At 27.6% G+C, this 15,127-nt stretch overlaps 1 protein-coding gene across 4 annotated transcripts in view; it reads right to left on the bottom strand.

Annotated features, from left to right (window-relative positions):
* Positions 1-8,575: 8,575 nt before the first annotated feature.
* The window catches only part of LOC100201787 (SRSF protein kinase 3), a 56,262-nt gene continuing 49,710 nt past the window's right edge, over positions 8,576-15,127 (bottom strand). For all 4 annotated transcript variants that reach the window (XM_065817731.1, XM_065817729.1, XM_065817728.1 and 1 more), the window contains 5 exons: positions 12,225-12,332; positions 12,065-12,134; positions 10,526-10,618; positions 9,313-9,346; positions 8,576-9,127 (listed from right to left, as the gene is read on the bottom strand). In XM_065817731.1, the coding sequence (XP_065673803.1) occupies positions 8,977-9,127; positions 9,313-9,346; positions 10,526-10,618; positions 12,065-12,134; positions 12,225-12,332 (456 nt within the window). In that variant the 3' untranslated portion in view covers positions 8,576-8,976. The remainder of the gene's footprint in view (positions 9,128-9,312; positions 9,347-10,525; positions 10,619-12,064; positions 12,135-12,224; positions 12,333-15,127) is intronic.

Here is a 15,127-nt window from a genome sequence, read left to right on the forward strand (position 1 = left end):
TTTAATATAATATGATCTATTTAAAAAAAAAAGATATTGATCACTCTTAAAAAGATGACAAATGTATTTTCAACAGCATACAACATTTACATATATATAAGTAACCGTGTTGTATTTACTAAATTTTCACTAAAATAAATATTAAATTAAATGAATATTCCAATTTCTTAACTTTTATAAACCAATTCTGATTTTTTTTATTTAAGTATTTTATTGCAAGAGTGAGGGGAGGGAGGCGGGGGGGGGGTATATCTGATGATCGCTCTTGCGTGAAACTTTTAGTTATGTAATTGAAATATATATTATTAATTAATTAGTTTTCACTATATTATTTGCTCTACTAATTATATAACACGCTGTATTGAGCACTGGAAGAATTAAAGGAAATATTAACACAATTCCTACAATATATATATATATATATATATATATATATATATATATATATATATATATATATATATATATATATATATATATATATATATATATATATATATTAGGGATATGACTTTTTTGCAACCTACTAGGCCTGTATCGTAATTCAATGAACTTTTATGTAAAAAGAACGAATAGATGTTTCATTTTGACATATTTTGAAAAAAGGTCACCCCAAAACCAAAAAATCGAATTTTCAATAGGTACACTTTTGTACAGTAAATGAATATTAAAGGCTGAAGATGTTGTAAGAGTCATACTCCTGTTGTTATTTTATTTATTTATGCAACATGTACTGTGATATAACAAAAAACATTATGTGATATATAATTATACAAGTATTACAAAATTAACAGTATCAAAGCGTCTAGTACAACAATATACATAACTGTCTGTGTCTATAGGCCTACTGTGTTTAGTACATGGGTCACATGATGCTCACGTCTCATAAAGAGCCTAGCGCTTATTACTTAGAATGAATCGAAGTTGCAGTTTGTCTTTCTTTCTGCAGGAAGCATACAGGTCTTGCATCACCTTGATTGCACGTTCAGCTATCTGATTACTTCGTGGTATGTCGATGACGGATGGCTCTTTCTTCCAGTGATTTTTGAATGACTGCAATGCCTTTTTGTAAGGCTTCAATACATCAGATAAATTCTTGAAGTCATTGTCATTGTACTTTTGACTACTAAACCAATGTTCTGCCCACTCATATGAAATGAACCTGCAAACCTTCTCCAAATTCTTTCTCGCTTCAGGCATAAGAATGAACGCCAGAATGGCGAGAATGGCTCTTGAGTTCCATCTGGCATTGCTCATTTTAGGAATGTTCTGAAAGTGAATCAGAGGGAAGTTTCTTTGTTCTTCATAGAACCTAAACACTCTTGTTAAATGGTACAAAAACTTCATATCGTCTCTCCACCCTGATTTATCAAGAATTTCTACAGTTCCATTCACAAACTTATCCTTCAGTTCATCATACTTATTCAACAGTTCAGACACAAATGGGTATTCAATGTTTGGAGATTTGGTATCACCCCCAAGTTCTTCGTCCATCACCAGACGGAGAATCCTGTCTAGTACGTAATGCTGACAACCGATAAATTGTGGTATTGTGACACCCTTTAATTTAAACATACGTTGCAACTTCACAACAACTCCATTTCTCTTCCCAGTATTGACGTTTGTTGTATCAGTAATGATCATCTTAATTGAATTCCACAAATTGTATTCATCAATAAGTTTGGCAATTTTTTCAGCAACAGTCTCAGCTTTGCCATCTTTTAAACGCAGTGCATCAAGTTTCACGTCAGTTCTTTCATTCTGAAGTACAACTACCTGATATTCCTTATCATCTATTCGTTTGCCGTCAAAGTGTAAGGACCACTGTTCCATTTTAAGTTGTTGTATCATTTCTTTTTTTAATTTACCTGCCTCTTTGAATATGGACTTGTAAATTGCTGATTGACTTGGAGTTGGAATATCAATACCTTGTTGTGATAATACATTGCATATTTTAGCAGCTTTCTTTGTGGAAACTCCACTTGATGTAACCATACTTACAGCAAATTTACTTTTGTAGTGTTTTCTAGTTTTTTTCTGAGTGTCCTCATCATCGTCTTTATCACCGTCGTCGTCTTCATCATCTTCACTCTTACTTTTGCAGTTTTCAGATTCAGTACCACTGTCTGTGGTAGACAGGACTTGTGATGTGGAAGGTATTGCTGTTCCAGACTGGACTTTCCTTCTCTTGGAAGGGTGAATGGTTTCTTTACTTGCCACTTGTCCTGTTGAGTACCCCCACCTGTCCTTTACTTTCTTTTTGTAGGTGGTATAGACGTTTATCTTCCGAGGATAACCACTGGCCATTCACTTTCGTGATGTCAAATAATGCATTGAGAACATCATATTTTCCACGCTTGACACATTCATCATAGACCTTCAGCACCTTCATAAGCTTTGCTCTTATCACTTGATCAGACACACGTGGAAAATTCAGTTTATTGTCCCACAATTTTGTAATTTCCTTAGAAATTTGGTCTATTCGTTCTTTTCTTCCTTTAACATATGCTCCGAGAAACTGGTATCTTCCTACGATCTGCAATTGAAGTGGTATTCTGGATTTTTCATCGAGTGAATGTTCTTCTACAGCCACGCTTCCTCTTCTTCTGTGTGACTCTTGAAATCTCACCAAATTTTTAGTCCAAGTCTTCTTGTTCTTTGTTACTGTGGTATGACTTTTCTTGTGAGACATCATATAATATTGTTACGACTTTACGGATAGCTGAGCGTAAATATCCGTTTAATAAAGTCGTTTAATTAATAAAATACTTTAACTGTATAGTAATCCAATTATAGTTCGATAATCCAGTCAATGTTGATAACAGTTCGATAATCCAGTCCGTATCCTAACGATAATGCTACAACTACTTATACTTCGTACACTTACAGCGTCTTTAGTTCGCTACAGTAGTTCTTTATTAGCTCAGTTACACGCAGAGTACTTCATAGAACTATTCACATTATCAACACTGAGCTCTGACAGCAGCTCGCTTATATAATTATTTAGAGCTTCCAGAATGTTCTACTAAGTTCTATAATCTTCTACAGTCTGTTACAGTCGTCTATATCACCGTGGTAACACAATGACGTCATCACATAACAATTCCAAGTATTTGCCGGCACACGGCCGTTTCGTTGCCATGGTAACGTGTGGCGTTATATTTATAAATTCATAACAAAATAATGAAATAAATAGAATTAAGCTGAGAATTAAGCTTAAGATTAAAACATCGGTCAAAAATGAATATATAAAAATGGTAAATCAAATTTTTATTTTGGGGGTGACCTTTTTTTGTTGCAGAAAGCTATTGGGCCTTTTTTCATGATTTTAGGTAAAAGTTCATCGATTTATGATACAGGAAACATTTTATTTGAAAAAAAATTAAAAAGTCATATCCCTAATATATATATATATATATATATATATATATATATATATATATATATATATATATATATATATATATATATATATATATATATATATACATATATATATATATATATATATATATATATATATATATATATATATATATATATATATATATATATATATATATATATATATATATATATATATATAGATATATATATGTATTGCAAACTTGATTTAATCCGCATATATGCGGATTAAATCCTAAAAAAATAAATTTCGTAATTGCTTATAATAGACAACCAAACCAGATGTCTTGGAACTTGGAATTCACACTATCTCTGGATTTGTTGTTTTGAATGTCTGTTACATATTGGACAGAAAAGAAGAATGATTATGGCTTTTTCATGCAAACCCTCCTGAAAAGAAAAAAATAGTTGTAAGTAGATAAAAAAAATGATAAAGGATCTTGTTACAAGATTTTTCATTATTCTTTGTGTATTGTCCTGTAAGCAACCAATTGATCCAGATAAGCTAGAAATATATTGGAAAGATACATTTAAGACATATGTAGCACATTTTAAATGGTATCCTATGCCTGCACAAGATGATTGTCCATTCAAACCAGGTTGTAAGAGACAAGCCAGTTCCAATTGGCCTCTTAACTGAAGAAGTCCAGGAAAGTAGAAACAAAGATGTTAAAAAAATTCGAGAACATTCAAAAAAAATATTTTCTAGAAAAATTACAAATGAAGATGTTATGCGAAGATTGCTTTGGTCATCAGTCCCCTTTATTACTTCTATAAGGTGAAGTTTTGAATCAAAAAAGAAACTTGCTCTTCCAGCAGAATGTTTAGACCTTCTTTTGTAATTTTGTTAATACAATTATATTCTTTATTTTATTCTAAATTGTATTATTGATAGTATGGGTCCTAAATAGATTTACTTTATTTAAAGAAATGTGTAAAAAGTAGCATGTTTACAGATTTATTTTTTGAGTAGGGATGGGAAACAACACCAAGGACTTTTTGTCCTTGGTGTTGTCCTTGTGTCATTTGTTATGTCTGCTTTTTGTCTTTGGTGTGCTACTTTACATGTTTATGCAATCTATTAAGATGTAATAAATATGTAATTTGTTGTCCAGAGAATATTTAGTTAAAGGTATTTCAAAAATAATCATGTTAAAATAAGTACGTTAAATGTAAGCTATTACGCTATGTGTTCACGGTGATCTGCACATGTATGATATTTATTCATTCAAAAAAAAATGTATATACATGCTGGTAACTATTTATAGTTAATAGAAAGTCGAAAATTAAATATGAAATACGTAACACATTTTGATTATTCGTTATTTTATTTGTCCTTGGTTTTGTTTTATTGATGTGTCCATCAGACGTATGATAACCAACATTACAATGATAGTTATTGTTAACCAAGTTATAATGAACATTCTCCAAAAATTTTAGCTTTTTAGCTTCAAAATTGGCGAAGATATGATTTTTGCCTCAAAAGTGACATTTCTGGACTACTGTGCAATATAAGTATTTTTCATAAAAAATTTCAGTTTATAAATCTCCGAACTAATAATATTTTTTGCAAAACACGCATAAAACTATTTAATTTTAGCGTGGTTTGCGGTTAAATGGGCATTTTTTTAACAGCTGCTTTATAATAATTAAATAGGATATTCGGTGACGAAAGTTTTATACTTTGGTGAGAAATAAACCAAAAGCTCGTTTTCGACAAATCGAAATTTACTTGGTTTAAATCAAGTAAATCGAGATTTACTTGATGTTTAAAGCCTGAAAGTTTTTTTTATCAGTGACTGAAATAATTATTTTCTAATTTTTAAGGTCGATTTTCAATAATAAGTAAAAATTGATAACCGGGGGAAGGGGGGGAACCATAGACTTGGGGTGGGTGCAAAAATTTTCCAAAAATTAATAAGCGTTTCTCTCCCCCCCCCCCATTCTCTTCATATGATGAATAATATTGCTTCATATGGTAAATCTGGAAGAGTTTTTGAGATTATTAAATTGAATAATTATCATTCTTTTTAACCACTTTATTAACACTCTTCTTTATTTCCTGTAACTTCTGGGGTGCCTCAAAGTTCCATCCTTGGTCCTGTTTTGTTTCTTATCTACATTAAGGATTTTCCCAATAACCTTACATCTAAAGTAGCTCTTTTTGCTGATGACTCAACTTTATATTCTTGTCTTGACAAAAAGTCTTTTCTTTCTGATCGCTTAAAACAGGCAGCCGATCTTGAATCTATTTTCACTTCTGTAACAGATTGGGGTTCACAATGGTTTTAACTCCAACAAAACTCAGTTATTTACTACAAACAACTTTTGCAAAACTCTCGACATTTCTATATTAATGAGTGGCAACCCACTTACTGAGTCCTCTTCTTTATGTCTTCTTGGACTATCGTTTACTACTAACCTTTCATGGAAACCATATATAGAATCGATTGCAAAATTAGTATCTGCTAAGGTTGCTTCTTTTTATCGTGTTTTCCATTTTCTTACTCCTGATTCCATTTTTCTACCTCTACAAATTTCTTATTTGTCCTTGTATGGAATGCTGTTATCATATTTGAGCTGGTTCTTCTAATAATGCTCTTTCTCTTCTAGATAAGGTCCAAAAGCGCATTGTAAACATAGTTGGACCCACTTTATCTGCTAAACTTGAGCCTCTTTCCCATCGTAGTAAAGTTGAATCTTTTTCTCTTTTCTACAAATACTATGATGGTTGCTGCTCAAAGAAGCTCTCTATTTCCGCCATGCTCTAAAAATTTTTATTTGTCTAGTTTTTCTATATTTTCCTGACTCATTCAACCTCCAATTTTTCAAGACTTAAATAAACCTTAGAGAATATATTTCTGATCATTTTATGAAACTGTACAACGTGCACCCGTAAGTAAAATTGTTTCTTCCAAATCTATTTTCACTAACTACTTTCTTCATGCTTTTTTAGTATATTTATTCCTAATCACATTCAAGGCTGCAAGCAACCACTATTAAGTCGGAATTAATAGAAAACAAGAATTGAGTTTTAGAGCAAGGAAACATTAGATAAAAATCAAATGTTTCCTTGCTCTATATATACCACTACAGGTATGATATTTCAAAAAAACGTTTGCTCGTCAATTTTTTAAGTTAAATTAAGTATAATGGAACCTAATATATTTTATTTAAATTAGGTTGTATTTCTTTTAAATTAAATATAACGCATCTGCTTGAAGTCTATAAAATATATAGCAAAATATACAATTAAACGGCAAACGGAAAACAAAAAATATTACATCATTAACAACCAGTACGATCATGGTTCGCATTTTACCAGTTACCTCAATTAATTTATAAGTAAGAGTATAGTAGATTGTATGTATTTATCAAATCATAAATGTTTTTATTGTTGAGCCATTTTCGGGTAAAATATATGAAGAGTCTAGGGGAAAAAACGGCATAGTCACATTTAAAAAGTTTTGAAAAAGTATATATTAATCGTTTATAAAAGTTTTCAATTAGGAAATATAAATAAGTTTGAAATTAAAAAAATTATTTCTTGATTAATTTATCTGAAGATTACATTTTTAATAAAGTATTTGTAACTTTTATTAAAAAATTATTTTTCCTAACTTTATACAAAAACTTTTATATTTGATTCATAAATACTTTCTCAAAACTTTTTAAATGTGACTATGCCGTTTTTCTCCTGGGCTTTTCATATTTATTCCTCAGGTGTTTCCATTTTGAAACTTTCTCCAACAATTTTTTTTATAACTACTCTGCAACATCTTACTTCAATATAGATTCACAGCGATAAAAAGATAATGAACTCCCTGCTGACGACAACAAGACTAACTAGTGCGACAGTTCATACATATCGGATGATCGCTTGCACGCTATTGGAAAAAAAAAAAAGTCGCTTAGATGATAATGCTTATGAAGAAGCAAACTATGCGCAAATAAATTGGAAAAAGTTGTAATCTGTTGTGAAAACCAGGACCATTAAGTGGTAGAACGCTATAGAATTCCTCTGTATAGTGGATATGCGACTATTCAGAGGAATGCTATAGCGCGTATGAAGCTAAAAATGATTCGGGTTGCTTCAAGACTGTGCATACCTTCAAACAATTTGCTCAAGTAACTTGTTCTTTCAAAGATTTAGGTTTCCTGCTGCAAAATTACAACTAAAACAGATCTCTGCGACTCAGTATAAACAAGGTTAAAAATATATAAACCTTCTAAACTTTTGATCGAATACTTTAACCGTTGTTGTTGATTTATTTTCAAAACCATAAGCTTTCGAAACGCCTAAGAAAATTTGTGAATACGATTGTATTTACAAAGCTATACCTATGCAGTCATTGTACCTTAGGTAAAAAAAGTGTGAAAAAACTCACATTATTTTATATTTAAAAGAACAAAAATTTATCTGAATTGATTGAAGATTGATTAAAGGTACAACGTTTAATATATTCTTACGCTGTTGCTTGCGCAACGGTACCGTCGCTTTAATTTTTTCCTAAAATCACGTTAGTGATTTCCGATTGGTTGATTCTTTTTCTTTGATTTAAAGAATGCCAACCCAACCTAAAACCGATGTATTTGCGCTCCACTGCGACTACCCCTATATTAGTTGATGTGTGTGCACTCACTGCGCATAAGTGTATGTAAATAATAAAAAGCAATGTAACTTTCAATATAAAACAATAAAAATAACCTTCAATAAAAAATAGTTAAAAAACACAAAACAAAATTCAAAACAAATATTTTTAAATAAAGTATTCGAACCCCGGCCACCGTGGTGGCACTTCCGGGTGTTTTCTCAAGGTACATACGACATGGAATTTCTAGTAATTTTTAAAATTTACTCAACTAAGACTTTTCAAATTAACCAAATATATTCGCTGCCGTGACTTTAAATGAACCAATCCGACTTTACTAACGTGACTTTAAGATAAAAAAATTAAAGTAATGGTACCGTTGCGCTAGTCACGTTATTTTAACTTTATTTTCGCATTTTTTTACTATTTATTATTTCCTTTGAATTGTTTATTATTTACATAGAATTACTGAAGTGACTACAGGTAATAATGGTGTTTTAACTTGTTTTTACTATTGGCCTTTACACAATGGGTTTCTATTGAGTTATTATTTTTTAATAAAATAAAGTTTTCAAATATTTATAAAAAAATATATATCTCCTGAAAGCAGTAAGATGCTATTAAAAATTATTTTTTAAACTTTATTTAAAATTTATATAAAAAGTTATTTAAAAACACCGGTTTAAATTAAGTTCGATTCTTTAAAAAAACATATCATAAACTGATATAACACTCCATCGCAATTCTTAAAATTATTAAAGGTGAACTTTGTAGATAATTTGTAGATTCAATTTTTAATAAAGTTTAGAATTATGTTCTATATTCAATCAGACATTAAAACGTCGTTTTATGAAATACTTGAAGTAGATCTTTATGAACAACCACCAAGTTGGCTTTGTACTGAATATATACTTTTAGCCACCGGAGCATACTGAATTCATTCATTCATCACAGGTCATACCATTCGCTTGAAAATTACTTAAGAATTTAACCATGGATGCATCAGACATTGAGCAGCTGTTGCTCGATTTTCAGGTACAAAATCCATCATTGGTTCCAAAAATTCTGCAAAAGCGCGAGCATCGGCGGTCGACCAATCATACTTTTCGCAGAGAACACTTTCAAGGCTCCTAAAATTATTATTCTTATCATGCCTTTCAATAAATTTTCAGTTTTTTCAGATTTTTCAGTAAAATAAAAATAAAAATTAAAAAATGAGATAAACATTGTCTCAAACCGAAATCGTGAAATAGAAACTTGGAATTTCAACATTATTTGGCGAGGTATTAAAAAAATATCTATTAAAAACACTCACCATGGTTTTAGGCGTTTGATATGTTTCAGTTCTCCTAAAAAAAAAAAGATAAATTCAAGGTAAAATTTATTATCGCGATTAATCACAATTTGTTGCAAAGAGTAGAAAATTTCTGCAATAAGTTGACAATTTTTATCTAAGTAAAATAATAATAAAGTCATATTTTCATAGACCATATTTTTGTAATATAAAATTTATTTTAAAGTAAAACTTATACAGCTACTCAAGAAATAGAATGCAAGTTTTTAAGTTATTATAACGGGAATTTTTTTTTTGAAAAATACTTTTTCAGGGTACCAATATGATAGTAAACCTTATAAATAATCACTATTAGATAAGTAATTTAATAAAGAAACTTTTAACATAATTCAACCACTTGACAACGATATCTATGAAAACGCAATTTCTCCACTTGACAAACGTCTGTATGAAAACTTTGTAAAATTGTGATACATGAAACTTTATAAACTTGCTTATCGCTTTTTCAATATATAATTTATAAAAGAAATTTTTTAAAGAAAAAAAAAAAAAAAAACTGTTATCAAGTATACAGTTATAATAAGTAAAAATATGGTAGCGTCGAACCAAATACGATGTAGATTTAAAAACAACATTCTCCGATTATCTGATAAGTATTAAAACTGTAAGAAGGCTTAAAGAAGGTAAAGTTTTATTTTATTTTATTGTTTTTAGCACTTTTTGAAACAGATTTTTCTAATTCAATATGTGCTGATAGAGGGGAATTTACCAGACTCCGAGTCTGCATAATGTTAAATGACACCAATGTTAGTACTATCATTTTCAGCAAGATAATACTTTGCAATTATCGATTTAGTTGCAGAATGTTGTTTTGTGAACTATTTTGATATATCTTGATATATCCCATAATAAGAAATATAGAGATTAGTGGAGTTCATGCTTTACTTGAAACAATATTAGGTAGATACTTATGACTTTTCAATTATATAATTTGAATGGAACTTTTACATAATCAAATTCTCAAAAAGTCTTGAGAATCTGATTATCTGGATAGGTAGAAAATACCAAAAATAAAACCTGGAAAATACCAATGATATATTTATATTGAACAAAAAATATCGAAAGACTTTTCTTTGTTTTCTGTTAAAATCGAACTTAATTAGTGGTTGTTTGCAGCCTTAGCCAATCACTGGAAGTGACTTTGTTTTTAAAAAAAATAAAAATACTTTCTTACCTTTTCTTGTGAAGAATTCTTTTGAGTATTTTCCAGATAAAGCAACATGACGAGGAACGCGTCCAAGTAACTCCATTATTAAAGCTATATGATCTGCAACAAGAAACAAAAAAGCAATAGCAACAACTTTTTATACGTTATATTTTAAAAAACATTTCTTTTCCCTTAGAGCCCTTAGAGCACGAAAACTAAATTTTTTTTCTTCGATTTTTGAAATTGAATTTTTGAAATCAAAAGTTTTAACACTGGTCAAAGTTACTTTGTTTTATGATGGCATTTCTACATATTTGATTTTGATCAAATAATTTTGTTTACTATTTAATGCGGTTCATATTACTAAGTATAATTAAAAAATCAAATTAAACACAAACTTTACTTTAAAGAAATTTTTTTTTATGTTTTACTTGCTCAACTATGAAAAATTTAACACCATAGTCACTCAGCGTTGTTATTAATAAGTAACAGCGTTACTAAGAATAAGGATCAAAGTAGATATTGAAAAATAGTTGTGACATTCTAACATGCAAAATAATTACTAATAATAAGGTACCTTCTATTGCTCTAAAAGTCAAAACGATTTTTATTTCTATTCGTAGTTAGTGTAAAAACTCTTTTTTTTCTGTATTCACTTCTCAAGCCTGCGGGAGCTACATTAAAGTATTTTTTTAAAAAAACTTTAAAGTTTTTTTTTGATTTTTGTTAAATCCTTTTTTGAAAAAAATTAAATCCTTTAAAAAAAATTATAAATGAAAAGAGAAACTTAAATTTCCGGATTATTAATATTAATATTTTGACCAGGGCCAGATTTACACACTCGGAGGCCCTAGGCTGAAATAATTTTCATTTAACCATTATTCCTTCCTAATAAAATATTTTATAAAATCATATTTAAAATATTTTCTTGAATAAGAAATATTAAGTAAAAAATTAGTTTTGAAGCTTGTACAATTTAATTGTTTATAAGAAAAAAATCAATTTCCTGGTTGCTAAGAAACTTTTCCCAAGTATTTAAAAAAATTTTTAAATAGCAATTGGATCATATATAGCAAACTTTTTTATTGTAATAATGAAATTAAAATAAAACAATGAAATAGATAAATGAAAAAAACATAAGAAAAAATATATAAAGTAGTTAAAAAATTCATTTTTTAAAATCATGTTGACTAAAAAAGGAAAACCAAAGCTCATTGTTTGAATTAAAAAAGGGAAAATTCAAGCTCATTGTTTGAACTGAATCTATAAAAAAAAAACTCTGCGTTAATAGCACACATTCATCATTCATACAAGATTTCTTTATGACAAATAAAACTATGCAAAACTGTGAGCCTATATATTAAACTCATAATTGGAAGCATAATGAAAAAAAAAAGTGTTCTTTCCTAATATCTAGATAAAAAATTAATATAGTACTTTATTTATCTTTAAATTAATAATTATATTAGTAATTTAAACTGGATTTTCTGTTTATTTATGGAACATACACAACTTGTGTCCGCATTTGAAAATCCCTTTAAAAACATAAACCAAAATACACTTTACCTTCATCACGTGACCAATCTTCACCAGAATGAGGCTCAAATAAGAAATCTCCAGTTACTAATTCAAATGCCTAAGTTAGTAAACAAAATAACTGAATGATAACTTTCTTAATGGTAAGTATATAAAATATATCAAATTACAAAAAATTAAATTGTCTAACCATGCATGCAGTACTCCAAATATCTGCTGGGGGTCCATATCCAGCTCCTAACAATACTTCTAGACTGCGATACTGACGAGTTTGAATTTCTTCAGTGAAATGATGATCCTTTTTTAAAAATACAAATACATATTTCAAATTAATTAACTATTAATTAGTAATTACAACTAATCATATCTTAAAAACCAATAAATTATAATAAATTTCATAAATTATAGAAATTATAAATGCATCAACAAATAAATTAGTACTGACTATTATTCGTATTTAGTGTTATATTACCAAGATGTGGTAATTATGCAAAACTGATGTTCGATTCACAAAAAAATAACTGCTATTTAGTGTGTTATCATGTATGTATCATGTATTTTGCATCATCAATTTATAATGTGCAAATATAATTATGCTGAATATACAAACAAATAAATATTGATGTATACAACATAAAAAATATGTTGTATACATCAATATTATGTATACAACGTAAAAAAGAATGTTTTTAACAAAACATAACATAATAAAAAAATTACATAACATAATAAAAACACAACATAATAAAAACATAACATAACATAACAAAACATAATAAAAAAAAATTTAAAACTTTTTGATAATCCAAAAAAAAAGATTAAAGCTTTTATAAATTTATAGTTTAATGATTAGACTTTTTTTGTTTTCTTTAACTTAATATTTAATCGATGTTCTGTATGCAGATAAACTAAAATTTGATTAAATCAAAGTTTGAAGTTTTTAATTTTCCTTCTTTTAAAATAAATTTTGAAACACAGGAATATCCATTGCAAAAAGGTTTTGTTATGGAAGCCAAAGTAAAATTTTAGCATACAAACTTTTCACATTTAAAAGCAATTTTAGCTTGCGTGTTTTTTAAATATAACTAATCCTAGTGTGTGTGTGTGTGTGTGTGTGTGTGTGTGTGTGTGTGTGTGTGTGTGTGTGTGTGTGTGTGTGTGTGTGTGTGTCTATATATATAAATAAAATTAACCATACTAACAATGATAATAATACAATAAAATAATAATAAAAGTATTAATAAGTAGAAAAGTACACTACAGAAAAATAATTAAGTATAGAAAAAAGTAAGGGATAAAATTTAAAGAAAAAAGGTTATAAAACTTATCAGAATATATATATATATATATATATATATATATATATATATATATATATATATATATATATATATATATATATATAAAATTGTATACTTATAGTGTTAAATGTATACTTAAAAGATGTTTAAAATTATTATTTTATTACAATTTGTAAATATTCAAGGAAATTTATCTTCTGAATATATATGCGATTGATAATGATATTGATTATCTGCACATTTCCTGATGCTTTTGTAACTACTTAAGTTAAATGTAAATATATTTTTGTGAAAATTATATTTAGATAAAATTAGATACTCTGTTTTGGTCAGTTTTATGGTATTTCTTCTAATTTTTTATTTTATTTGTCAATATTTCATCTTTACATAAGCTGATTTTATTATATTTTAGTTTAAATATGAAAGAAAAACTTGTTTTCTTTTCAAGATTGTTTCAATGACAATGATGAGGATTCTCTTAAAGGTAAACTAATTTTTTTTAATTTTAGATATGTTTTGATGATGTCTATCTATCTATCTATCTACCTATATATATATATATATATATATATATATATATATATATATATATATATATATATATATATATATATATATATATATATATATATATATATATATATATATATATATATATATATATATATTAGATGTAATTCATATACAGTCATGTGACATTGAAATGGAAACACTTTTGAAACTTGATTACTTTTTAATTAAACAATATTTAACCATATTCTTTATATAATTTAAGCACATATTTAAAGTAGTTAGCAAAAAAAAAGATTTATGTAAACAAAGCATTTTGACAAAAAAAAAATCAAAAAAATATTAAAGAACGTATTTTATTGTTGGTGCAACTTAGATATTCGTATAGAATGATTAAGAAATTATTAGAAAAGGAATCAATCAAAGTTTCAATAACCTTCATTAGTAGAGTTAGAAATAACGTTACAAGAATTAAAACAGAAGATGATTTAAATGGTAAAAAAGCTGAACGTTGACATTGACCATTAAAACTAAATTTATGTCAAATTTCTCAAATGAAAAACTTTTTAATAAAAAGACTTGTTAATAAAAATTATTTCTGAGTTATCTAGAAAGTTTAAGATATCAAGAAAGTCAATTAAATGTTACATTGATAAAATATTTAATTTAAAAAAAGTTTCAAGAAGATGTGTACATGCATTATCAACTTGAGCAATCAAGAGAAGGTTTACAAGATCATAAAAACTTTACGGACTTTTTAAGAAAAACTGGACAAAAATCATTACAACTGATGAAAAACTATTCTACCTTACTGATTGTGATCAAAAATCCAAACATATTTACATTAGTAAATATCAAAAGCACCGAGAATAAAATTATAAAATTATAGTATTATAAAAGGAAAAATTTTCCAAAATCCATCATGGTTATAAAGTCTATTCAATAATATAAAAGATATATGGAGGAACATCCCTCAAAAACTTATAAATTAAGCATTGATGTCCAGGTCTAAACATTGTAAACTTATCTATGATAACAAAGGTCATTAAATTGAACATCTAAGAAAAAAAAAATTAAGAATAAAAAAATGTTGCTTTTTAATAAATGTCTTTTATAAAATATATCATTTTCGTGTTCACATTTGTTTATATTTAGATAAGAAAGCACTCAAAGGTTAAAAAGTTAGTTTTAAGTATTATAATGCACCATGAAGTTCATTATTTATATTTAGAACAAGATAGAAAATAAAAATTATATAACTGTTTTATACTTTTTAAATATA

This window comes from Hydra vulgaris, chromosome 14, assembly GCF_038396675.1.
Source record: "Hydra vulgaris chromosome 14, alternate assembly HydraT2T_AEP".
NCBI lineage: Eukaryota > Metazoa > Cnidaria > Hydrozoa > Anthoathecata > Hydridae > Hydra > Hydra vulgaris.